This window comes from Prionailurus bengalensis, chromosome A2, assembly GCF_016509475.1.
Source record: "Prionailurus bengalensis isolate Pbe53 chromosome A2, Fcat_Pben_1.1_paternal_pri, whole genome shotgun sequence".
Lineage (NCBI taxonomy): Eukaryota > Metazoa > Chordata > Mammalia > Carnivora > Felidae > Prionailurus > Prionailurus bengalensis.
Genome location: NC_057348.1, coordinates 56,361,963 through 56,386,299, shown reverse-complemented (window position 1 = coordinate 56,386,299; position 24,337 = coordinate 56,361,963). Strand labels below are relative to the sequence as shown.

General features: G+C 50.9%; 2 protein-coding genes across 2 annotated transcripts in view; both read right to left on the bottom strand.

Annotated features, from left to right (window-relative positions):
- IQSEC1 (IQ motif and Sec7 domain ArfGEF 1) overlaps positions 1-24,337 on the bottom strand; it is a 449,412-nt gene that overhangs the window by 247,592 nt on the left and 177,483 nt on the right.
- LOC122487560 (serine/threonine-protein kinase MARK1-like) lies at positions 2,143-3,432 on the bottom strand. The gene is made up of 2 exons (XM_043588242.1): positions 2,749-3,432; positions 2,143-2,646 (listed from the first exon to the last, which is right to left on the bottom strand). The coding sequence occupies exons 1-2, from the start codon at positions 3,109-3,111 to the stop codon at positions 2,185-2,187; spliced, it is 825 nt and encodes a 274-aa protein (XP_043444177.1). The 5' UTR covers positions 3,112-3,432; the 3' UTR covers positions 2,143-2,184.

Here is a 24,337-nt window from a genome sequence, read left to right as displayed (position 1 = left end):
TCTCCTGGGTATTCCGCACTGCTCACCTGTCTACCCCTCCGGGGCCTAGCACCCCATCAGTGTCTCCATCACTGCTGCATCCCTGGTGCCTGGCACACAGTAGGTGCTCAGTAATGGCCGCTAAATGAGCAGTAAATACTTGCCGCACTTTGCCCTGGGCAGTGTTCCCAGAGCTTCTCTAAATGACCTTATTTCAATTTCACAGCTGTCCTCGAGGCGGGCATCACTAGTGTATGCATTTTATAGGGGGGAAGACTGAGGCCCCGAGAGGTTAAGTGACTTCCCCAAGGTCACACGGCGAGTCAGCGGTAGAGCTGCGATCTGAACCTGACTCTGGAACTGCACTCCACGCTCCCTTACCTATTCCCGGTGGCCTCAGCTCTCAAGGGCAGGAACTGGGTCCTGTGCCCCATGGAACCTCCACCATATATACCATCATGTAAACGTGTTTGTTGAGTGAACAAATGAGTGAATTATGCACTCCTTGTCCTTTAAAACACAGTACAGTCAAGCAGTCTGCTGGCCCAAATCTGGAGTGTTTCTGGTCGGGGATGAAGGGGAGAGAGGAGTGAATCTCCTGGGGGACCCAGAGGTGACAAGCCTCTCAGTAGTTCCACCTCGGGGGCCATTACTAGGGACCCTCTGATCTCACCCCACCTCCTTGCTCACCAGTCTGTTATACTGGGGTTCTGTGTCATGTATACAGAGGGCACAGAGCCATGATTGGGTTTTATGTGGTGTCTTAAGACTTTCCAGTGAGATGAGTGGATTACTGTTGACCCAACCTCTGGGCAAAAAGAGCCTGCTATGCGTGGTCATCCAAGTCAGCTTCTGGAGGTGGCCAAAGTGAGACATGAAGGGAAGGGGGCCATGATGGACCCTGCACCTGTGGCCAGTGAGAGCAGGTGAGTCCGGAGCCAGGGCAGAAGGGAGGAGGGGGACAGCAGGGGGGAGGGTGGGGGAGGGAGAGCTGGGACATCCACCGGCTGAGGTCTGGTCCCCAGTGGGTGCACAGGAAAGAGAGGGTGATATCCAGAGTGTTTCCACCCAGCTCATTCCTTCCCCACCAGGTGGGCAGTCCCTGCAAGGGGACCCGGGGCTCCCATTGCCCACACGCCATTGTGACCCACCCCCGGCGACCCCGCTGCCCACACGCCATTGTGACCCAGCCCCCGGGCTCCCGTTACCCACACGCCATTGTGACCCACCCCCGGACTCCCGCTGCCCATACCCCATTGTGACCCACCCCCGGGGCTCCCGCTCCCCACACGCCATTGTGACCCACCCCCCGGGCTCCCGTTGCCCATACCCCATTGTGACCCACCCCTGGGGCCCCCGCTGCCCACACGCCACTATGACAAATAATGACAAATCTACTTCATCTCAACCCCTGCAACATATATGCTGGCAATCATCCTCCACGCTTATGGCCTGCCCAGATCCATCTAAAGGGTCTCATGGCTGAGGTTTCATTAAACGGCAAGAAATGGCATTTTCCTGGCAACAGCTAGCCCCTCAAGGTCCTGGAACCTTGAGTCCTAGAGTAAGTCTCCAAGGAATTCTGGCTCTCCCCCTAACCCGTCACGACGCCAGTGCTGCTCTCCCTGCCCATGGGACCTGTCCCCGTGCTTTAATAAAATCACCTTTTTGCACCAAAGATTTCTTCACGAATTCTTCCTTGGCCATCGGCTCCAGACCCACGAACCCCCATCACTCCAAAACTTCACCACCTCCACCTTGTGCTTCCTACAACTCCAAATCCAGCAGGTCACTATCCCACCACACTCCTCCAGCCTGTGAAGCTGATCTGGATCTGGTCCCACCCGTCGCCCTGGCCAATCTCCTGTGCCATGTCCCCGGGCTTCCTGGAGCTCAGCATCGTTCCCTGCACTTAAAACGCAGGGACGGGGCTCCTGGGTGGGCCTCAGTGGCCCAAGCGTCCCACTCTTGGTCTTGCTCAGGTCACCATCTGTTTTGTGAGCTGGAGCCCCGCGTCGGGCTCCGAGCTGATAGCACAGAGTAGACTTGAGATTCTCTCTCTGTCCCTCCCCCACTCGCACTGTCCCTTCTGTTTCAAAACAAACATTTAAGTCCCGTTAAAGTTCAAAAACAAAATAAAATAAAGGCACGGACACGTGGCTCTCTTATGGCTCTCATTTATTTGCCATTTTTTGGGGTTCTATTTTATTGTTTTTTTTTGAATAAATTTTTGAATTTCTCAAGAGGTTTGAGAACCTGATTTTTTGGCTCTAGGGACATCCTCCCTGGCTGCCTGTATTCACTGCTGGTGTCGGAGTTTGTGGCTGGTGAGTTGTATCTGGGCCCGCTAATCATGGTCACGATGCTGGTCCCTTCGGAGGTCAGACTACTCCGCTCTGAGGACAGGCCTGTGCTGGAACAGGTTGCGATGGAGCTCCAGCAGCGGACTCTGGTTGGTGTGTAGATCGTGGGCTGGATAGTGGTTAACGTGTACCACATGTTTTCACTCTCCAGGGACATGAAAATCAGGGCACTCTGTTCCCTGTTTTCCATATTTCGTTCTGCTTCCCAGAAGACTTCCCCCTCAAACGGCTCAAACCCGGTGCCCAAGCAGTACCAAACCACCCCCAGGCTCCAAGCATTTGCGGAAGGGGTGTCCTCCCTTTGCTGCAGGAAGAGTCGCGGGGCAGAATAAGGGGGGCTGTCCCAGAAAGTGTGGAGTTTGTAGCCAGCAAACCGGATGCTCAGTCCAACCCCCGTGTGTTTTACCTTCAGCTTCTTGCCAAAAAGCAGTGTCTCCAGCTTCTGATACCCGCCGATCATACCTTGTTGGTGGCAGTACTCCACAACCGATAACAGCTGGCAGAATTTCTCTGGAACCTCCTCCGTCACTTGGCCACGGTGTGTAAAATTGTCACGCAGGTTGTCTCTGCTTACATATGTTGCATGGAGGACTAACGTTTCCTTGGTGTTGATCACCTCGAGTGACTTGACAATACCTGGGTGACTTGAGGTCTTCATATTCTGGGCTTCACGACAAAGTCCCTGGAGGCCAGTGGGGTCCTTCTGGGTTTTCCTGATGAACTTCACATCAGACTGCTTCCCGGTTAGGATGTGCGGGGTCAGCTTCATCGTGGCGACGCTGCCCTCACTGGTGGTCTCGTAAATACAGATGCGGTAATGGCCTTACGCCCCTGAAGGATGGTGACCTACTAACTATACTAACGCTAAATAATGCTAATTACACGGACTATGCTAACCAACAATACCAACCTACAAAATTTGCCAATACTAACAATACTATGCTTATGAACTATACTAACAATATGAACTATACTAACAATATGAACTATACTAACTGTACTAAAACGCTAACACAAAAAAAACAAATGAAAAACACACGCGCACACACACACTCACACACACACACACACACACACACACACAAAGAAAATGAAGGGAGGAAACGAAGAAAAATTGAGAAAAAGAAAAACTAAAAAAGGAGAAAAAAAGAAAAAAGTAAAAACAGAAAAAGGCAAAAAAAATTGGGAGAGAAAAGGAGTAGAGAAAAAAGAAAAATGAAAATAAAAAAATAAACAAAATGAAAAAAAGAGAAGTCGAAATCAAACTAGCTAGGGTCAAAGGCCGACAGGTCACCAAAGCTTCCTGGGCTGTAAAGACCAAACACCCAGCCGAGCCAGGGTCTTATATAGACAGGTCTTGCCATGACGTCACAATGGGGCTTTGTGAGGGCACAGCAAGAAATGGGCCAATTAGGCAATCATGGCTGGGATGTCTGAGACCACAGTGGTTTCCTCACTTTTTATTCCCAAAACCCCTTTACTCAATAAAAAAAAAGACCCCCAATGGGCTTTTTGTTTGTTTGTGTGGGCTTTTCAAGATTGATATTTACTTTGTTAGAAATAAACATCTATAAGATGGTTCAGTGGCCTTTTCACTTCAAGTTTAGAAAACTGTAATTTTGGCTTGTATAGACCTCGTAATGTCTACACTTAAAATACCCAGTTCCTGGTCTCAAAATGGTGCTACAACGTATAAGGAAATGTTGTGTTGTGTAAAACACGATAAGGCTCATTATTAACATCTATAAAGCTCAGAGGAAGATTGCTTTTCATCATATGTTCACTGATAAGGTTGTGAGGAGATTTCTCATCAGAAACCTTGGAGGCTAGAAGGCATGGGTTGATGTGTTTAAAGCATTGAAGGAAAAAAGCTGTCAACCAAGAATCCTACATTTGGGAAAACTGTCCTTCCAAAATGAGGAAGAAATGAAGACCTTCCCAGATCAACCAAAGCTGAAAGCCTTGCCCTGATGACTAGACCGGCCCTGCAGTGAAGGGGGTCCTTCAGGTTGAAATGAAAGGGCACTGAACAAGTAACTCGAAGCCTTCTGAAGACATAATCTCCGGTAAAAGTAAACAGACAGACAATTATGAACGCTAGTACTGTTATGACTTTGGTCTGTAGCTCTACTTTTTGTTCTCTATGTTAAGAGACTGATATATTTAAAAACCTAATTATTCATCTATGCTTTTGGACCCAAGATGCATAAAGATGTAATTTTGTGACATTAACAACTGACAGAAGGTGGGGTCAGGGCTGTAAAGTAGCTGAGTTTTCATGTGTTATTGAGGTTAAGCTGGTATAAATTGACACTACGATGTTGTAACTTTAGGATGTTAAAAGCAATCCCATGGTAACCACACGCAACCACACACACACACACACACACACACACGCCACAGAACATACACAAAAGGAAATGAGAAGGGAATTAAAATGTTTCACTACAAAAAAATCAACTAAATGCAAAAGAAGATAGTCATGCAGAAAATTTGAGACAGAAAGCAATTAAGGCATATAGAAAACAAAGAGCAAACCACGGAAGGAATTCCTTCCTTATCAGTAATGACTTTAAATGTAAGCAGATTAAACAGATTAGTGAAATGGATAAAAACATAGGATCCAACTATCTGTTACCTACAAGGGACTCAGATCCAAAGACACAAAAAAGTTGAACTTGAAAGGAAGGAAAAAGATACTCCATGCAAATAGTAGCCAAAAGAAAGGGTGGAGTGGCTGTAATAATACCAGACAAAACAGACGTTAAATCAGAAAATGTTACAAGAGACAAAGAAGGACATTTTATATGAATTAAGAGGTTCAGTACAGCAAGATAAACATTTACACACATAATGAGAGGCCATTATCGACAGAACTGAAGGGAAAAATAGTTCTATAATAATCGTTGGAGCCTTCCATATCCCACTGTCAATAATGGACAGAACAACCAGACAGAAGTTAAGTAAGGACACAGAAGATTTGAAGAACACGATAGCCCAACCAGATCTAACAGACGGGCACGGGACGCCACCCAACAATAACGGCACGCGGGACCTTCTCTGAGACAGTCTTTGCATTAGGTCACGAGTTAAGTCTCAGTAGATTTTACAAGATAGATAGCATACAAAGTATCTTTTCCAACCACAAGAAGATGAAGTCAGAAATGGGTAACAGAAGGAAGAGTGGAAAATTTAAAAAGCTGTGAAAACTGAAAACACACTCTCCAAGAACCAATGTGTCGAAGAAGAAATCACAGTGGAATGCGAAAATACGTAGAGGTGAAGGGACATGAAACACGACGCGTCAAAACTCCTGGAAAACAACAAAGCAGTGGCGAGGGGGAAATTTATAGCTGTAAACGCTCACAGTAAACATCAAGACAGATCTTAAATCAACACCATAGACGTGCAACTTAAGAAACTAGAAAAAGCCAAAGGTAGCAAAGGGAAGGAAATAATAAAGATTAGAGCAGAGATAAATGAAACAGAGGCTAGAGAAACGAAAGAGAAAATCAATGGACCCAAGAGCTGGTCCTTTGAAAACACCAAACTGCTAGCCGGATTGCCGGTGGAGGCAGAGAAGACTCAATGACTGCATTGCTGCTGACTCCTTACAGACGTAGAAAGGGTTAGAGTGCTATCAGCAAGTGTATTCCAGCTAATTGGAGAATCCAGATACAATGGACAAACTTCTAGACCTAGAAAACCTACTAAGACTAAATCACAAAGAAAGAGAAAATCGGAAGAGATTCGTACATAACTAGGGAGGAGATTGAGGCTGTAATCGAAGACCACTTGACCAAAAAAAGCCCCGGATCTGACAGCCTCACTGGTGAATTCTACCAAACATTGGAAGAATTGACACCAATCTTCTCAAACTCTTCCAAAAAATTCAGGAAAGAACACTTCCTAACTAATTCTATCAGGCCGCCATTGCTTTGATGCACCCTAAATATCTCTGGGCCACCTTCCAGACAGTCACCAGAGGAGTTTTCTAAAATATCCAGCCAGATGAGTTATTTTCTCAGTGACAAAAGAGACCTTTCTCTTGTCTGTGGAAAGAGAGGACCAGCAGTGTCTCCAGAATCAGGCTGAACATCTATGGACCTCTTCTGCGAGCCTCCGTCCACAACGGATGGGCCACACCGCAGACTGGACACAGCTGAAGCGGGGCAGGGGGTGGGGTGGGGAGGGGAGAATTCACGGAGGTAACCTGGGCTTCAGTTGGTCTGTCAGCTGCTTTGACTGCTTTGGGCATCTTTGAATACAACAAGCCATGTCCTCGTTGGACACTGGGAAAGGACAATCTATCTGCACATCCAGCCCTATGGGCTGGTGTCTCCCAAACGAGGCCATCGTTTGTTTTTGGCAACTCTGCTCCACCACAATATTCATCAGACTCCTGAGAAAGACGACCGATGAAGGGATCCGTAAATGGTAAGACCATCTCGCACTTAGCTGTGTTTTGTAAAAGGGAGATATTAGGAAACTGGGCCTTTAAGGTTTTGCTTGCACCCTGCTTGTGGAATGGTACGTGTGTCTATGTATGTTGTAAATGTGAGATAGTTTCTCTACCTCCGGGTGGTGGTTGTGAAAATTAATTTGTAAAAGTGCTCTACTTAGCTGGTTTGAAGGCAAGTGCTTGTAAGAACTGGGTGTTCTAGGGGCGCCTGGGTGGCTCAGTCGGTTAAGCGTCTGACTTCAGCCCAGGTCATGATCTTGTGGTCTGTGGGTTCGAGCCCCACGTAGGGCTCTGTGCTGAGGCCTCAGAGCCTGGAGCCTGCTTGAGATTCTGTGTCTCCCTCTCTCTCTAATCCTCCCCCATTCACACTCTGTCTCTCTCTGTCTCTCTCTCTCTCTCAAAAGTAAATAAACATTAAAAAAATTAAAAGAAAAAAAGAACTGGGCATTCTAAAACTCAGAAAGATAGAAACTAACCCCAGGTGTCTTTCAAGTTCAAGTGATCTTGGAAAATATTTGGTATGAAAGCTGATGTAACGTTGTTTGTTTCGTGAAAATGGACATTAGTCTTTAGAATTGCCAACATTAAATATGATAGTTTCACTCTGCTTGTGTTTACTGTAAGTCAAACCAGCTGTTGGCGTTGTGACTGTCACAAAATGTGATGGAAAAGAAAAAGACGTTAGAGCCCTGTCCAATGGCTTCTGAAGCTTTACGGGCAAGCGAAGGACAGACAGACAGATGTAAATAATTTTAATAAATGTAATTAAGGCTACTTGAAAAAATAAGGGAAAAATTCTGTATTTAATGAAAGTGAGACTGGTTATTCAAAGAGGGAAAACTTGGGGTACCTGGGTGGCTCAGTCTGTTGAGCATCCCGCTCCTGACCTCTGCGCAAGTCATAATCCCAGAGTTGTGGGATTGAGCCCCGTGTCAGGCTCCAAGTGGAGCCTGCTTGAGATTCTCTCTCTGTGTGTCTCTCTGTGTCTCTCTCTCCCCCCCTCCCCCGCTTGTGCTCTCTCTCTCTCAAACAAAATTTAAAAAAAAACAAAGAGGGGAAAACGTAGGACAAAATCTGAAGGAATGCGAAAGGGAAAATTGCAGAAGGTTTGCGAGAAGGGAATCTTTCGAAAGAAATGCTATGCATGGTCGGGACCGAGATTCTGGAGTTTCGCATGTAAGAAACAAGTTTATGAGGGCAGCGATCGACCCCCGGGGAAGAGAAGGGGGAGGCAGAGAACGATGTCAGGCAGAAGTTGAGCAGTGACACTTCAACGGAAGCCTTAGCCGACTCTCTGAGCCGTCCCGAAAGTTGGACTGCCCTTCGGAAGCATCCAAACTTAGGTGAAAGGGGCTGGCTCTTCGTAAGCGTCTTTGGATGTGACCACCTGGGCAGCGGGCAATGCCCTTGGCAAGGCCGCTGCCTACAGTCACGGCGATCCCTGATGATGTCTGAGCGTCGAAGGCTGTAGGCAGCATTGCTATGGCTGGGAGACCCGGGTTCCTGCCGGAGATTCTGGTCAGCACATCCCAACACCCGCCCCAAGAACTCAGACCCATGCAGTGCCCTGGATGTCCTTGTCCAAATAAGTATGTATCAACGTGGGAGGTGACACGGAGGAAGAAAGAACGGACTGCATATCTTTTTAAAAATTCATCTTGTTGCAACGAATGAGTTTTAATATCCAAAGTACAGCGGTATAAGACTGGAATTTGGGTTTTCTCGCTGTTCATGTGACAGAGGCTTCTTAGATGATGGGTCTACATTATCAACAGAGGTTTTTCTTTATCTTTAATCTGCCTAGAAAAACAAAGTTCCTATGTCTTGTCTTTGTTAGGTCTTTGCTTACTTAAGAAAGTTGAATCTGCTCAGTGTGAAGAGAGCTAAGGTTTGCTCACAGCTCCAGTTACCTTGCTGTCTGCATTTACCTTGAGAATCTCTTCTCGCCATCCCGGCTAAATAAGTATCCTGTTTTGTAATGATCTGTAATCCTATTTAGGCACGTGTTTTGAAACCTTCTGGTATTTCACCAACTTCCAAAAACCCAGCTTGTGAATGGAAGTCTTTTTGACGAATTAGGCTTATTCCCCGGTGTGTCAAATGACATGGGAGGCATCGTCAAATAAGCGATGAGGAACCTTCTTAGGCTTTGTTGTATGGGTGATTGCTCTAAGTGTCCTAGAGATTTTATAAGATTCCTAAGGTTTTGATATGTCCTGGTATAGCGTCATCGCTTGTAATACTAACTACTGAAGTATCGTGTGTCACAGAATCTCCTTGCCAGCTGCACTGCATTGACAAATACAGCTCTCTGATCCCTTCAGGATCATCAAGCTAAGCTTAGTAAGAATTCCCAGAACTAATGGGGAACCTGCTTTCAAACAGACACTTGTGTAAACATTGCTGGTCCTCTAATGTTTGCTCTTCTAAATTTAAGTCTGCCCATGACATTTGGCAGACGTTTGGTAACTAATTTCTTCATAAACAGATAGGAAACATTTATCCCTTTCTCCCTACCTGGTACCACCAGAATTCAAAACTCTCAGGGAGTATTCTCGTACTTTCACGGCAGTGTATTTATTTGCAGAAGTTCGATACGAATCCGTTCTCCTTGCAACAGGACGCCACTGGAAACATTGGTCATGTTGCCAAGGCTTTGACTGGAATGTCATAGTTGAGGGAGATATGCCTAGACTCAGCTACAATCAGAGAGCTTTAAGGAGCTAATTAAGGTTGACTTTGCCGAGCCAATGAAGCCCCTTGGAAAACTTGCCTCGTACCTTGCTTACAAAGTTTCCAGCAGCCCTACCAGGCGAATAAGGAAGGTCATCACTTCCTGGCAGGTGCAGGAACCTCAGGGTATTTGGGGGATCTCGAGAAGAGAGGGAGCCACCCACACCTATAGGTATGGCAGGCAAAGGCTGATGGCCAGTATCTGGCTTGGCTTCTTTAGCCTGACAAGGCTGTTAAAAGTTCAATCTGACATTCCTTACGAAAAGTTCCAGCGAAGCAGATTGAAAAAAACAAACACCTATATGACCAATCACCGTTGTGATGGCGCTTGTGTAAACAGGCCCAGCTTCAACTGGACAATTTTACAAACAAACGTGTCCTAATCTGGCTGTCTTTGGTGGAGATGAGGGTGGTTTCAGAGAGAGAGACTGTTCCAGTAACACGCCTGTGAAAATGTAAGATCAGAGTTTTGACGAACCGTCTTGGAGGGTTCGTTGGTTGTCTATACACCTGGGCTGGGTCCTGAATTCTTCTGGTTTCCTTGAATATCTGACCCTGACTCTCCAAACTAAGGTTTCCAGTTTTCTCCCACCGTGTTGACTGGAAGCACTGAGAACGAACACTGCTTTTCCCTGAAGCCCCGCAAACCGAAGCCAGACCACCCGAGGTACACGGGAGAGAAAAGTGGCCCGGTGATCTGAGGGCCACTCAGAAGATCACCAGAGACACACGGAAAGCTGAACAAGCTGATCGCAGCCATCCCGACTGGACAAGCTGCCATCGGAGCATCCAGACGTGGACGTGTTCACGGATGGGGACGGTGTCACGGGTCAAAGACAAGGAAGAGCTGGGTGCAGCGGTGACCCATCAGCCATCGTCCACTGCGGAAGACGCCACACAGTGGACCGACTGCCCAAGGGAACCATGCTGGCAGCCCGTCAAAGACTCCAAGACCCTCTGGAAGAGCTTTCGTGCCAAAGATAGACTTAACTACATATCGACCCCAACGTCCCTTGGAGGACCAAAGAGGAGTTAAGTAAGGAGTGGGGGTTTGGACACCGTGCTGGCATTGACCCCGGCTGGAAACAGAATGAATCCTTACCCTAGGGCATCTGATGAAAGAAATAATTAGCCACATTCCTCGAAGCACCCGTTATGGGAAAGATGCCACTCTCCAGTGGATCCAGAAGTATACTGCGGGCTCCGATTTCGGCGAAATGCTACAAAAGGCAACGCTTGTGCTAAAACCAATCCTAAGACTGGGTGCCCACAAGTTCTCAAGGGTATACAACTGAGACGCCCCAAACCTGGGGAAGACCGGCACGCAGCCTTTCCCAGAATGCAAAGAACAATGGGAAATTCTCGGGGTTTGCTTGTATCTGTAGACACCTTTATCAACGGGGTTGAGGTTCCTCCCTGCTGTTCAGGGAAGGCCTCGGGAGTGGTCAAAATGCTTTGAAGCGAGATCATTTCTAGGTTTGAAGTGCCGCTAATAATTCAGAGTGACAATGGAGTGACAACCACAGTGTCCAAGGCCTTGGGCATTCAGTGGAAATCACAGGCTTCCTGGAGACACCGAGAGAGTGGAAAAAGGGGAAAAAATGAACTTTGGCAAAGCTCTGCCAAGAAACCCACTTCATTGGGAACAACCTGTGCCATCTGCCCTGCTTTGGGAAAGAGTGGTCCCTAGAAGAGGGCTTGGTTTAAGCCCCTGTGGAATGTTATATGCAAGACTTTCTATGTTCTTTTCGTGACCTAGGAGTCGCTGGCGGGGCTCCCACCAGCGATTTGGATACTATCAGGTACATCCAGGGCCTGAGTTTGCTTCCGGCAGGCTGATGTACCTCACAGATGTGTCTTCACGCTGCCTGAATCCCTTGGTGACATCCAAAGGTGTCACTAAAGATGTCACTAAAGACCTGAAGAGCGGGAGCCCAGAGGACCAGCTCCAGCCTCACTGGACACGTCAGACCCTGCGAGGTGCCGTTGACCCCCCACTCCCCCGAGACTACAGGGAATTGAGCCGTGGATTCACACTGGAATGACAAGAATCCACAGGTTCCCTACACCCTGTCAGCAGGGAGGAGGTCGAAAGGGACCCGGCTCAGACCAGTGAGCCTCTGCCGGACCTGAACCTCCGACGCGGGGGAACTGGTCCAAGGGAATCAAGCCCTGAGGACAACATGCTGCCTGTCGTTCTCCAGTACCCCTAAAACCCTAGACACAACATGGTACAGGAACTATTGACCAAAGTACAAAAATCCCGGTAATGCAGGACATTCCTTTCCACCCCAAAGTTTCCACTTGTCTAACCCCAGTCTTCACCCCACCTCAGCAGGAAGTAACGGCCGCGGCCGGGTCGTGGTCCCAATACCCACAAGAATGAGGACGGATCAAAAGACCCTGGGGACTGAAAAGGGTAACCAAAGGGCTAGCAGCCGCAACTTTGTACCCTGACCTTTTTCCTTCGCCACTAAGTACCCCTGACTCTCCTCCTCTAGGGAGGTGGATGTGAGGCTCGCCCTCCTGCCTCTGGAATAAACTCTTGCTTTGCTTTATACCCCGTGTCTCAGTGATGGTCTTTATGCGCATCAGGCAGATGAACTTGGGTCCACTACATACGGCAGGCACTCAGTAAAGACCGCTGAACCCGCGTGGACTCTGACGCTTGGAGAGGTCAGTGTCTGGTCCGTGGTGACACAGGGTAGGACGAGGAGAAGGGTTTGATTTCAGAACTGTAGTGCCTCTACTCCCATCCACAGTGCTAAGAAGTTTCTGCTCTCCTCCCAAGGCCACCTGCTCAGCCCTGGGCACAGCACCTCCGTGGCCCCAGCCCCTGTCCCTGCTTTGGAGCCAGCTCCCCATTCCGACCTGGAGGTGACAGACAGCTCAGCCCTGTTTACCCAGCTCCACCAACATCCCAGCCTCATCTGCCAACTTTGGCAATTTTCATACCACCTCGCACACAAAATAAATCGCACGCTCCCATTTTGGGTTTGGGGGGAGCAAAGGCCCAGTCGGTTAATTACAAAGGCTGCCTCGCCTCGGCACGGGGTGGTGGGAGATGTTCACAGGAAAACGGATTAATTTGGACTCATTGCTTTCCCTTCCACGTCCTCGTTCCAATCAAGACAACACTTGTAACCAAGCCCACCTGCTCCAGAAGCAGCCCCCACACTCCCCAAACAAGCAGTCCTCAGGTTTCACTGGCTGGCTGCTCAGGGTCCCGAGAAGCTTGCTGGGACCTTTGGAAAATGCCAGTCAGGGTTTTAGGATTCTTGTGCCAGGGGTGGGGGGATCTACGGGAACTGCTTGGTTCGGTGTTTCTGAGCTCACACTGGTGAGCTGGGCACAGCCGAATACTGGACGCTGGCCTGCTTGGACAGAGGCTGGGTGTCCAGGCTGCCTGCTGGAATCACGCGGGAAGGGGGCAAAATTCAGAGTCTCGGGCCCCGCCCCCGACCCTACCGAGTCAGACACGTCAAGGACAGGGCCTGGAAATCTGTACCTTCCACAGGCACCAAGGACAGGACCTGGAAAGGCTTTGGGTGGGAAGTCTCAGATCTGCATTTGAAAGCCGTGTTGTCTAGGGAAGCTGTTCAGCATTTCTCTACCCCAGTCTCCCAGAGCTCAAACACTGGGGCGCACCATAACCCTCTTGAACGGGTGGGGTTGGTTGTACAGGTGCGGTGAGGCCCCGACCCATGGCGGACACTCATTACGTGGTACTGATTCCTATCAGTGAACATGACTGAGTTCGTTTCCAGGGGTTGATGAGAAGCAAAAGGTGATGCTTTGGCGCTGCGGAAAGTCCTTGTGCCTTAACTACAGCATCAGCACTGGCCCCGGGCCCTCCACGCAGCTAATCATTCCTTCAGACTGCAAACTCTGCATCACTCTTCTTGTCCCACCTCCCCCCGCCACCCCACCCCGAACCCCCTGAAACCAGTAAATCATTATCATTAGAAGGTTCAAAGTTGGGAGCCTCCACAGGCTCCTTCGGAATGGAGTGAAAACCAGACGCACACCCCCCGGGAACAAGGGAGCCAAGTCCTAAGTCTGCAACATGGTCAAAACCGAGTTGTTTCGTTTGTGGAAAATGAATCCATCTGAGTTTGCACCTGTCTCGGCCGGGGGAAAAGGAGCGCGCGCGCCATCGCAAACGGGCGTCTCCCGGCAAAACCCGTTCCCTGCTGCTCGGGGAGGCTCAGACTGCCAGAAAGGCTGCGGCCTTCAAAACCTGTTTCATGTGGCTTGTCTGTTTTTGGGGTGTTTCAGCTGTCCCATTCTGTTGGAAGCCTGGGTTTTGAACATCAAATGGGTTCTGTTTCTCCAGCAAATTTCAAGGAACGCCAGGGGATCCTGGAACTGGATCCCACATCACAAGCAGATGCTCCCTTCACACCTGAATCTCATGACCCCAGACCATGACCCCAGAAAGTGTGGGTCGCCCCTCTGCTTTCTGAATACAACAACGGGGAGGGGGTTGGAGCTCTTTGTAGAGATGAGAAAATGACACGTGTTTCTCTTGATGTCAACATTGCCGTGGCCAATGAACTTGCAGTGCAGGGGTAACACTCGGAATGTGTAACCAGATGGGCCCTTTAGCACCTGTTGTGCCCAGAGGGCTGTGGCAATGGAGGAAAGGCTGGGAGAGCCGTCCTAGCTGGCCAGCAGCCTTGCAACGGCCTCCCACTCTGTCCAGGCCGTTGCAAGCACGGATTCAGAACATGTACCCAGATGATGGAGCTGGAATTTGCGGGAAGCTAACTTCCTGTCAGTGTGCAATGTCTCAGGCAGCGATGAGCCCCCATCCCTGGGAAGGTGCAAGCAGGAGCTGATCCTCCAGCAGGGACGTAACAGGAATGCTGAACTACACGGGGCGCTCTGCCTCTTCCATGTGGTACAGCTCTCACGACCACGTGCTGGGAGTGAGAATCCCACTTCATGGACTCACAGACCCTTCTCCCCTCTGGAGTGCATTTCCACAGAAATGCCGTGCACAGACCTGCGGCACCTCCCTGCATCGTCCCCGTGGTCCTGGGTGGCTACCATCCACGCCAGGCCTGGCACACGCTGCCTCACTGCGGGGACTGGGCCACGCCTCCCTCAGTCCGTGACATAACTGGCCGCTTCTGAGAAGGCGCTGTACCGAGTCACAAGGGTTAGCAAACTAGTTCAAGGTAATTTATGACCCTGGGATGCTCGGGTTTCTAAATACAACAGACCACTACAAACTGCAAAAGCTTCAAGCTCTCTCCCCAAGGGAGACGGCCCGGCCCAGCCCGGCGCAATGGTGCTGACGCCAGGTGGGCAGGACGAGCTGGCACACTAGCAGGCCTGGCTGGCTTAACTCACTATGAGCCCCAGGGAGGCACTCCTGGAGGCCTCGTGAAGACAGCACCCCCCACCCCCCGCCGCCATTCTTCCCTCCCTTGTCTCTGGTATGCATGAGAAGGTGATGAAGATTTTTCTCCTGCCCTGTGATGGCACCGAAACCACAGTGCATTCGGGGTTGCTACATCCTACTTGGCTTCATTCTCTTTTTTAATGCTAATAATATTGATTTTGGGTACAGTGGATCTCAGGCAAGGGAAACTCCAGTAAACGAAAGCTGACTATAGCCAAACGTGGCTGATGTTTCTTTCTTCCTCAGGGTTGGCAGGCTCTGCCTGCCTTTCCATCTGCCCAGTGCTGGCCTTGAACACCCGGAGTGGCTTCTCTGCATGCTCTCCTGTGGGCTGCCTTCCTGCCTTGGTGCTGGCGCCCAGAGCTTGAGACCCATTTCTGTCTGCAAGAGGACTGTGGTCTCTGCCCTTGCTCCGCTGAGCTCTGGCTGCCGCCTGCATCCGGCATCCGTTCCCAGCACCCCCCGTCCCGGCTCCAGGCCGAGCTCATCTGGGGCCTGCTACCAGGTACAGTGACCCTCCCCTTCCCTTGCAGACATCAACTGTGAGTCAGCACTGAATGCAGGTCCCCAGTATACCCATACCTTGCCAGCCTCATCCTCAGTGCACACTCCCAGCTAGGAGTAGGGATTCGGGGTGAGTGAGACACAGCCCCGTCCTCAGGCCTTGGCCTTTCTGACTCAGGAGGCTGACACACACATGCGCCAATGAGGGACACAAGTACACTGTCTTCCGTGATGGGGGCAGGGTGGTGAGCCTGGGAGAGCCCAGAAGAAGCCTGGAGGGCTTCCTGGAAGAGGTGGTGCCAAAGGTGTGCGATGTTCCATATGATCTCCACAGTCCTCCGCAGTCCTGGGTGTAAGCATCCCAGAGAAAAGACACCTCCATGGGGACTGTTGAGTCTATCGCTACTGGCTAGGTGGCATTTGGTGACAAAGGAACAAATGGTCCGAGCTTCCTCTGCCTAGTCCTGGATTGTTGGGGGTCTGGTTTCTTCAGGGCGACAGAGACACAGCCATGGCTGACTGTTCTGGGGCCCTGGCTCCTGCCTTGCTCCTCTCTCCAGAACACGGGACACTGCGGTTGACCCCTAAACAGCTCTGTTCCTCCACCCCCCTGTCTCCGTACCCTTTGCACTATGATGGGGCAGCTCTTCCCATCAGGGGTGGGGTCTAGATCCCCCCGCTTTGAATCTGCGCTGGCTCCGTGACTTGCTCTGGCCGACAGAATGTGGTGGAAATGATGCCGTGCCAATTTCAGGCGTAGGCCTCAAAGAGCCTCGTGGCCTTGCGTGCCCACCCTCTCGGGACCCTGGCACCACCATGTGCAGAAGCCCAGACGGCCTCCTGGAAGAATGGGACACGTGTAGCCTACTCACCACCGCCCCTAGTCGCCCCGGCCAACAGCCAGCCGGCAATCAGCCAACCCCTGCCATTGACCACACATGCTTGAGGGAGCCTGGAAGACCTGCCCGACCAGCTAGCTGCTCAGCTAAGTCAACAGTTGGTGCAAGCTGCTACGTTTCGGGGTGGTTATTCCGCAGCAGAAACTAACTGATCCCGGCATCCCAGCATTCTGGGCAGGATGCACAGGCTGCAGGATCTATAGGCAGAGGCCTGGCTGCAGACAGATGGACTGGCTGGCCTCGGGACCGTCACCTGGCCCTCATGTTTGCTGTTACCTGGGTTCTGCTCTACAGCTAGGATCTACAGTCAGCACAGTTACGACCAAGGTATAGTTGGCCCGGGAGTGGCTGAGCCTAAGCCATCTGGCCTCCTCTGTGGTTTCCTGGACCTACCCAGGGCCTTCCAGCCGCTTTCCATGACACTCCAGGTGAAAGCCAAATGCCTCACCATCCCACACGATGCTCCCTACTCCCACCCTGCTCCCAGCTTTGCGCCTCTCACTGCACTCCAGACACACCTGCCTCCAACCCATAAGACCCAACCTGACCTCCGGGCCTTTGCATGTGCAGCTCTCCTGACTGGCATGCTCTTCCCGGATACCCGCACAGCTCCCCACCCTTTGCTTCAGGCTCTGACCCAGTAGGTTTGTTAAACAAACCGGAGATCACAGATCATTCTTACAAATGGCCTGCGTCACTCCCTGCACACTCCTCCCGCTTTATTTCTTTTCAGAGCAATTAGCATGACTGGGTGCAAAAGTGTCGACATTGTGAGACATCCAGTGGGAGCCAGGAAGGTTAGGAAGGGGGAGTGGGATGCTGAGAAAGACGTCGTCGTTGGGACCTTCATAGCATACAGCCACTGACTGGGAGCCGATGTGTCCTGAAGCAGCCTGGCACCCCCCACTGCCAGACAAACCAGCACAGACACTGTTGGCAGTGCTTCAGCCACATGCAGGAGCCGGTATCGCACTCGGCAGCACAAGCCCAGATTTATGGCCATGGCATAACTGCTTACAAGTGTCATGCAGGTGACACATGTTTGTCAAAAACACCTCGTCTTGAGGTGGCCACAGAGAGCAGTTCCCTGGAACACAAGGGGCTTCCCAAAGCAAGGCGTCCCTGGGGCTCCTGCCTTCTGAAACCCCTTAATCGAGGGCCCACCATTTAGGGCCCTTCTCAGAGTTTCTAGAGCCTACAAAAGAGAGAAGTCTCTAACTGGAGCTGGGACTCCCCGGCCGCAAACAGGAGCAACACCGGCTGGCCTGGCTCAGCCTCAGAAACCGGGGAGGGCACCCTCCAGGGCCAAGGAGGCCCAGGGCAGGCCCAGACCCACCATGGATCCAGGGTTCAGGGACAAATCTCTTCTGTACTCCGTGAGGGGCCCCATGGCAGACCCATCCCTGGGTTCTGGACCAGTCACCAGGAGGGAGAGCTAGGGCCTGGTCGGGGTCCAAAGGGACCATGCAGTCTCGTGGTACAAACTCAACCCTCCTCTGTGCTCCTGTTTCCTCATCCTCACAAAAACATCCATGGATGGGGCGCCTGGGTGACTCCGTTGGTTAAGCGTCTGACTCTTGCTGTCAGCCCAGGTCACGATCTCATAGTCAGGGGACCGAGCCCCACATCGGGCTCTGCACCGACAGCATGGAGCCTGCTTCGGAGATTCTCTGTCTCTGCCCCTTCCCCACTCTCTCTCTCTCTCTCTCCTTCTCAAAAAATGATAAAGAAAGAAACATAGAAAAAAAAATCCATACATGGCTACACAGGGCCTCCTGGGGCACCTGCACGTACCAGGGATTGCAATGGTAAAAAGAGGGAGAGGGGAGAACACGCGGACAGCAGGCATCAATGACTGCAGGTGTGCTACAAATGATCAGAGATCTGAAGAGCTCAATACTTAGGAGTTTTAAAAAGGCTTCTTGACATGTGACTGGAGAAAGGCGGCCCAGTTAGTAAACGGTGCTGGGACATCGGAACCCATTCCAGACACATTAAAAATCTATATTGGAAAGAGAGAAGTTGAAGAGGGGGATATTCTGGGGGAATATCTTTCCAAACTTGGCGTTGGGAACAATTTCTTTACCAAGGTGTTAAAAGCTCAGTAAGCATAAAAAAAAAAATCGATAGGTTTGACTGCAGTAAAATGTAAATTTCCTTTCACCAAATGACGGGTGAAAAGACAAATCACTAAAAGCAGAAGGCCTCTGGCATATGTACAACTAGCAAAGGATCAGTATCCAGAATACATAAAGAAGTCCTACAAATCCACAGGAAGAAGAGAGGCAATGAGAAAAAAGACCACAGCAGGCATGTCGTAGAGGAGGAAACGGAGTGCACAGATGAACACGGGAAAAGCTGCCCGATGTCACGAGGATGCAGGGAAGTGCAAGGTAAGGTCCCCGTGAGAGATTTCACATCCATCAGGCTCACAGTGAGGAAGACATGTGACATCTGACAGCACCGAGGGTCTGAGAGGATGGAGATCAGCTGGCACCCACGGTTGATGAGTGTGAAACCTGGTCTGGCCACACTGAAAACCGCTTTGGCCTTTTCTTGTTAGGTTGACCAGTCCCATGCCTTAGAACCCTGCAAATCCACTCCCAGGAGCCACACAAGGCACACCCAAGAAGAGTTCGTCGCAGCACTCTTAGCAAGAGGAGGGGGAGAGAGGAAATGACCCAGATACTCATTGACAGAGCAATGCAAAAAGAAATTGTAGCACAGTCACACAATTTCTTTCCACACCGGTGACAGCAAACTCCAGCTACACAGCAGCACAGCTCAAGCTCAGAGAGAGGGAAATGTTGAGTACAAAAATGCAAATTTTAGAGATCTACATACAGAGAGCAAGTTTTTAGAGCTTGAGAACAAAGAAGCAATCTAATGTTTAGGCTTATTCAGTCGGCCTGTGAGCAAGACAATGGCAAACAAACAAACACCAAATTGCAGAGAGGGGTGACCTCCAGGCAAGGAGAAGATGGAAGTGACTGGGAATGTTCTAGTTCTGGAGTTGAGCTGCGGGCCCAGGGATGTTCATTGTCCCACCATCCTTCATAATGCACGAAACACACCAAGTATTAAAACAGAACAGAGGCAAAGGAGAAAAACAAGAAGAGAAACATGGTGTGGGTCCAGACACATCCACTATGATTTCCTTGTCACACACATAGTTGACTGTTTTCACGTGGTGTCACGGGGGGTACCAAGAGTTCCGTCGAGAGGCCAGAGCGGGAAGTGAAAGGACAGGCAATTGGACGAGGGCATTCTTCCCTCTGGGCCTCAGTTTCTCCATATGCAAAATGAGGGGGTGTACCAGGAGTGGCAAATGGCTGGCGTGCATAACCCAGGTCTCCCCTTCCTCACCCGCTGCGGACACTACTCATGGATTGCAGCACTGTTTCACATGGAGCACAGACACGCAGCGTTGGGCTCCGCAGCTGGGCCCTGCAGGCTGCCAGGGATGCCAGTCTGAGAGGGCACACTAAGTGATACCTACGTGCTGATCTGGAGAGATCCAGATCCCTCCAGCTGTGGCCTGGAAGGTTCTGAAGCCTCACCAGCAGGCACTAGCTAGTCTGAGAGGCAGGGGCCCTAGGGAGGAGCCGACTGGCTTTGGAACTGACCCTAGCCGGACCCTGGCAGCGTGCAGCCTCAGCGTCTACACTGCCCACGCCTGTGGCCTCCGGTCTGCCGCGGGGGGGCCCCTGGCCCCCCCATCATCTGACCAGAGCCCGTGCTCCCATCCGTCGGGTGGGCAGGCTCATGTCTCCGCTCTGCGGGTGAGCTCTGCTGGACCTGAAAACGGCAAGACGGGCGGAGGGCCAGGCAGGAGCTCAGCTTCACCCTCTAGCCCAGAGAGCCGTGGAAGCGGCCCCGTTGTGCCAGATTCAACCAGCTCTCTGAGGCAGGAGGATGGCGTTCCTTGCACCACCGCCTAGGCCTGCGGGGCCTGCAGGCCTTTGCTCCTCTGCTCCCCTCCCTACCTGCCCCCCCTGCCCCCGCCTGTCCCCTCTTCCTCCCCTTCTGGTCCCAGCTCAAAAGACTCCTCCTTGGTTGTGCTATTCCATCTACCTCCCACCCCCCCCCCCCCCATCCCCTCCAGTGAGCGCTGACGTCCCTTCCTCTAGACAACCACCACACAGAGGTCAGCTTTCCGAGGAGAGCTTGTGTGCTGGGTCTGGTCCAGTTTCTGTGGGTGTCTGTCCCCTCCAGTATGGGGAGCCCAGCAGGGTCCACCTCACACCCGGCATGAAGATAATACCATCAAACAGCCACAATTCCTTGGAATCGATGGGCTTCTCCGAGAACTGTCCACCTACTGCCTCAGCCGCACAGCCAGTGACGTTGGCAGTCGGGGAATGGTACCTCCCTCCCTATTCCAACAGCGAGAGACTCAAGGGCCACAGAGGGGGGTGACTTTTCCAGCATCACTGCCCACCCTCCAACCTTCTGGGAGGCTGAGAAGCTTTTCTGTCATGTCCCATCAGGGCCCTCAAACCCCAGGAAACACCTCACTTCCCCAGAGCAGGGGCCTGCTGAGTGACCACAGCCCCTAATCATGGAGCATCTGGTTTCATCCTGGTCCCTGCGGATTCTTTTAACAACAAGATCACGCGGAGAGACATCATACCCAGGGACGTGATGCTTCGGCGATTCGTCTCTCTTTCATTTTGTTCACCTGATACACGTTTTAAATGACTACTGGGATGTGTACACAGGAAGCCTTGATTCACTAGAAAGAACCGTGGCGGGTTTTCTTAGAAGAAGACAAAGTCAGGGATTTAAGGCATCCAGACGTGTCCAATGAGCAGAGTGGAGACAAAGATGTCTCTCCCGCTGCTGTGTCCGGGAACACAGCTGCCCACACACGCCCACCACACCCTCGGATCAGAGCCTGCCACTGATATCCACGGTGTGAAAGGGCTTGGAACCCACTGTCATCGTTATCACCATCCCTCGACCCCAAGAAGCCAACACCATGAGCTTGCAAAGGCACTCCAACAGGAATGCTCACTTGTGTTCCCAGGAATACACACAGACGCCAGCTATTTACTTCTGGTTCCAACTTCTCCTGGGTTCATCCTCTTTCAAGTCCTGGAAACTCTGGGCACCACTTCTTGCTCTGCAATCCCTCCATCAGATCCCCCCATCGCCCACTCTCCCAGGAAGCTCCCCCCACCTGGACACCTCCAAATCCTCCTCAAAGCCATCTCTGACTCCCCCTCTTCCTGGCCTTCTCGCTGGCCTCTTTACACTAATTTCCTGCTAGAACGATCATAATGGGTTCAAATGCTGCTGCTTGCACACCTATCTCCCCCGTCATGGGCAGGTTGTGGGAGCAGGGCGCAGGGCTGATGTACCCCCTTACCTCCAGCCCCTCAGCATGGGCCCGGGCACATTGGTGGGGGGTGGAGTAGGGCCTCAAAGAAGCATGATCTAAACCCTTGGGCTCTGTTTTCCTCCAACTTAGAGTGTAGTGAAAGAGCTCTAATGACAAAGAAGGTAAATTCTAGGTATTCTGAACAGGGACCAGGCCATCCTTTCCTGAGTACTTCACAGCGAAGCCAAGACCTCATTGGTGAGTAACTGTCAACTGCCCAACAGTGGGAGTGAAGAACTTTCCCAGGAGAGAGAGAGTCACAGACAAATGTTGTAAGGTGGGAGGGAGCAACTTGAGTAAGGACCGAAAGGCCAGTGGTGCCTCAGCAAAGCAATGGGGCGATGGGCAAGAGTTCATGGATTATGCGTATCGGTTAGGCTAGGATGGGTTACGCTGCATAACACACAATTCTCTAAATCTCAGTGGCCTACAATAAAGTTTCTTTATGTCTCAGACTACATGCTCATGTGGCTCTCCTTCGTCTCCTCTCCCCTCTGCACTCAGGTTGACAGAGCAGTCTGTCTCTATCTGGAATATTGCCATTGTCGTGGAAAAAGGAAAAGAAAAGTGGTAAATTACTCACTGGTTCTTCACGCGTGTGCTCACATCTGTTTTCACTGTTCAGCAGCCCCTCTGCCATGCCTGAGGACAACATGGGCCGTGCTGTATAATCCTCCAACCGAGCAGGGCACTTCGATACAGGGCACCGAATGTGGGGGAGTGGTAATCCAGTTCCACACCGTGCTTATGAGTTTGACGTCTTTCCTAGGATCAGTGAAATCTGTTGAATAAACTGTTCATTTCTAAAAATCCCTCTGGCTGTAGTGAGAGACACAGATTGGAAATGGGCAAGGGTGGGATTCGGGAGAAAATTCAGGAGGCTGCCTCAGTTTCCCAGGCAAAAAAAAAAAGAATAGTACTTTACACTAGGGTCATGGCAGTGGAAACGGAGAGAAGCCAAGAGATTTAAAAGATGGAAGGGTCTAGTGATGTACAAAGGGGAGCAGAGGTGAGTGAATGTGTGACGCCAGAATGGCGAAAAGATACAGCAGGCTTGGCTTCTCATGTCTTAAACAGTTGCTGGCTCCCGTCTTTGGGGAGGACCAGCTACTCTATTCTCTGCTTGTCCTTGGGCTGTCTATGTTCTCCTAAGAAATCTCCCTTCTTGCTTGAAAAAAAAAGGCTGAGCTAAATAAAGATGGGAAGACATGGATGTGGTGAGCAGCCGAGTGAGCCGACAAATGAGTGACACAGTGACCAGGGGAATTAATTCATGTCTCCAAGTGTTCAAAGAGTGAAGAGAAACTAGACTCAACCGGAAGAAAAAGAAAGTCCTCCCACTGGGCATGCCTCCAAAGGATCCCTCGCCTCCCTAGTGACACATCAGGCATCTTTCTTCTTCCACGGGGCTATGACCAATTTCGGCTATAACAGAGAAAGGGGAGTGGGTGACAGAAGAAGAAGGAGGGACAGGGAGGCAGAGGAAGGATGGGCTCCATGGACATATAGCAACCTGTATAGAACCCTTCCTCTCCTCCATGTGGCCTCCCTCCCTATGCCTCCTTTTTAGAGTTCCAGACTTGACTTTCAGTGGTGGGAGGGCTTGGGATTCACAAACACCTCAAAAGAGAATTTTTGTAGCAGGAGCATTAGGCCACCTTACAGGAATTTAGAGCCTTGGGGTCCACACAGGCACAGAAAGCCGAGGGGTCTCCTCTGCCCTGGGTGTTCTCATTAGCCAAGAAGTGGAAGGTTCAGACACAGAACTGTATGGTTGTGGACTCAGTTCAGCGCACCCACAGGGACAGCAACCACGATGCTCCCAGGGGCAGCAGAGGGAGTGTTGTGGTCACTGTCCATGGTGCTTACAGGCTGACTCAGCTGGAGAGGCTTGTTCTAAGACCCAGCCACACAGGATGTCAGAGCTGAGAGGGCTCCAGGATATCAACTTTCCCAGTGCCTCATTTTGCAGATAAGAAAGCACAAGTCCAGAGAGGGGAAAGACTTCCCTCAGGGCCACACAGTGGGTGGCACCGAGGGACTGGAAGCTAGCCTCTAGATGCTTGCTCAGAGAAAACTCATTTCCTTGGAAGGCTCCTGGGATTTGCCCCCAGAAACCCAGAATAATTAGACCCTGAAAACTCACGGGAGTACATAGTAGGTACTCAGTGGACACTGGTTGACTGAATAAACGATTATACCGGGACGCAAAAAAACAAATCTTGAAGCTGGGCTTGGGCCCCGGATCCTGAATTCAAACAGGAAGTCGTGGTCCTTTTTGGTACGGGTGAAATGGTACGGAAGAAAGCAGTGGGGGAAGGGAAGAAGTGCTGCCACGAAGACAGTGGGGTGGCGGGAAGAGGATAAGAGCAGGTGCAACCCAGGATATTAAGCACAGAGGAGGGCAGCAACTGGACACTAACCTCTGTCCTCTCAGGTTCACTCCCACACAGGAAAACAGGTTGAACAGCTCAGGAGTTTCCTTAGGGAGGGTGGTCACACGACCTCAATCTGGCCATCCTCCCTGGCCACAGTGATTGGCTCAGCACTGGGTATGTGTCAGTTAGGTCCCAGTGGGTCCTGACCTTAGGGCTGGAATCATAG

Excerpts from the sequence above, each read along its gene's own strand:
- LOC122487560 (XM_043588242.1), bottom strand. The coding sequence starts at position 3,111 with ATGAAGCTGACCCCGCACATCCTAACCGGGAAGCAGTCTGATGTGAAG. Across the intron at positions 2,647-2,748 it reads TTTTTGGCAAGAAGCTGAAG|CAAAGGGAGGACACCCCTTC; the intron begins GTAAAACACACG and ends CTCTTCCTGCAG.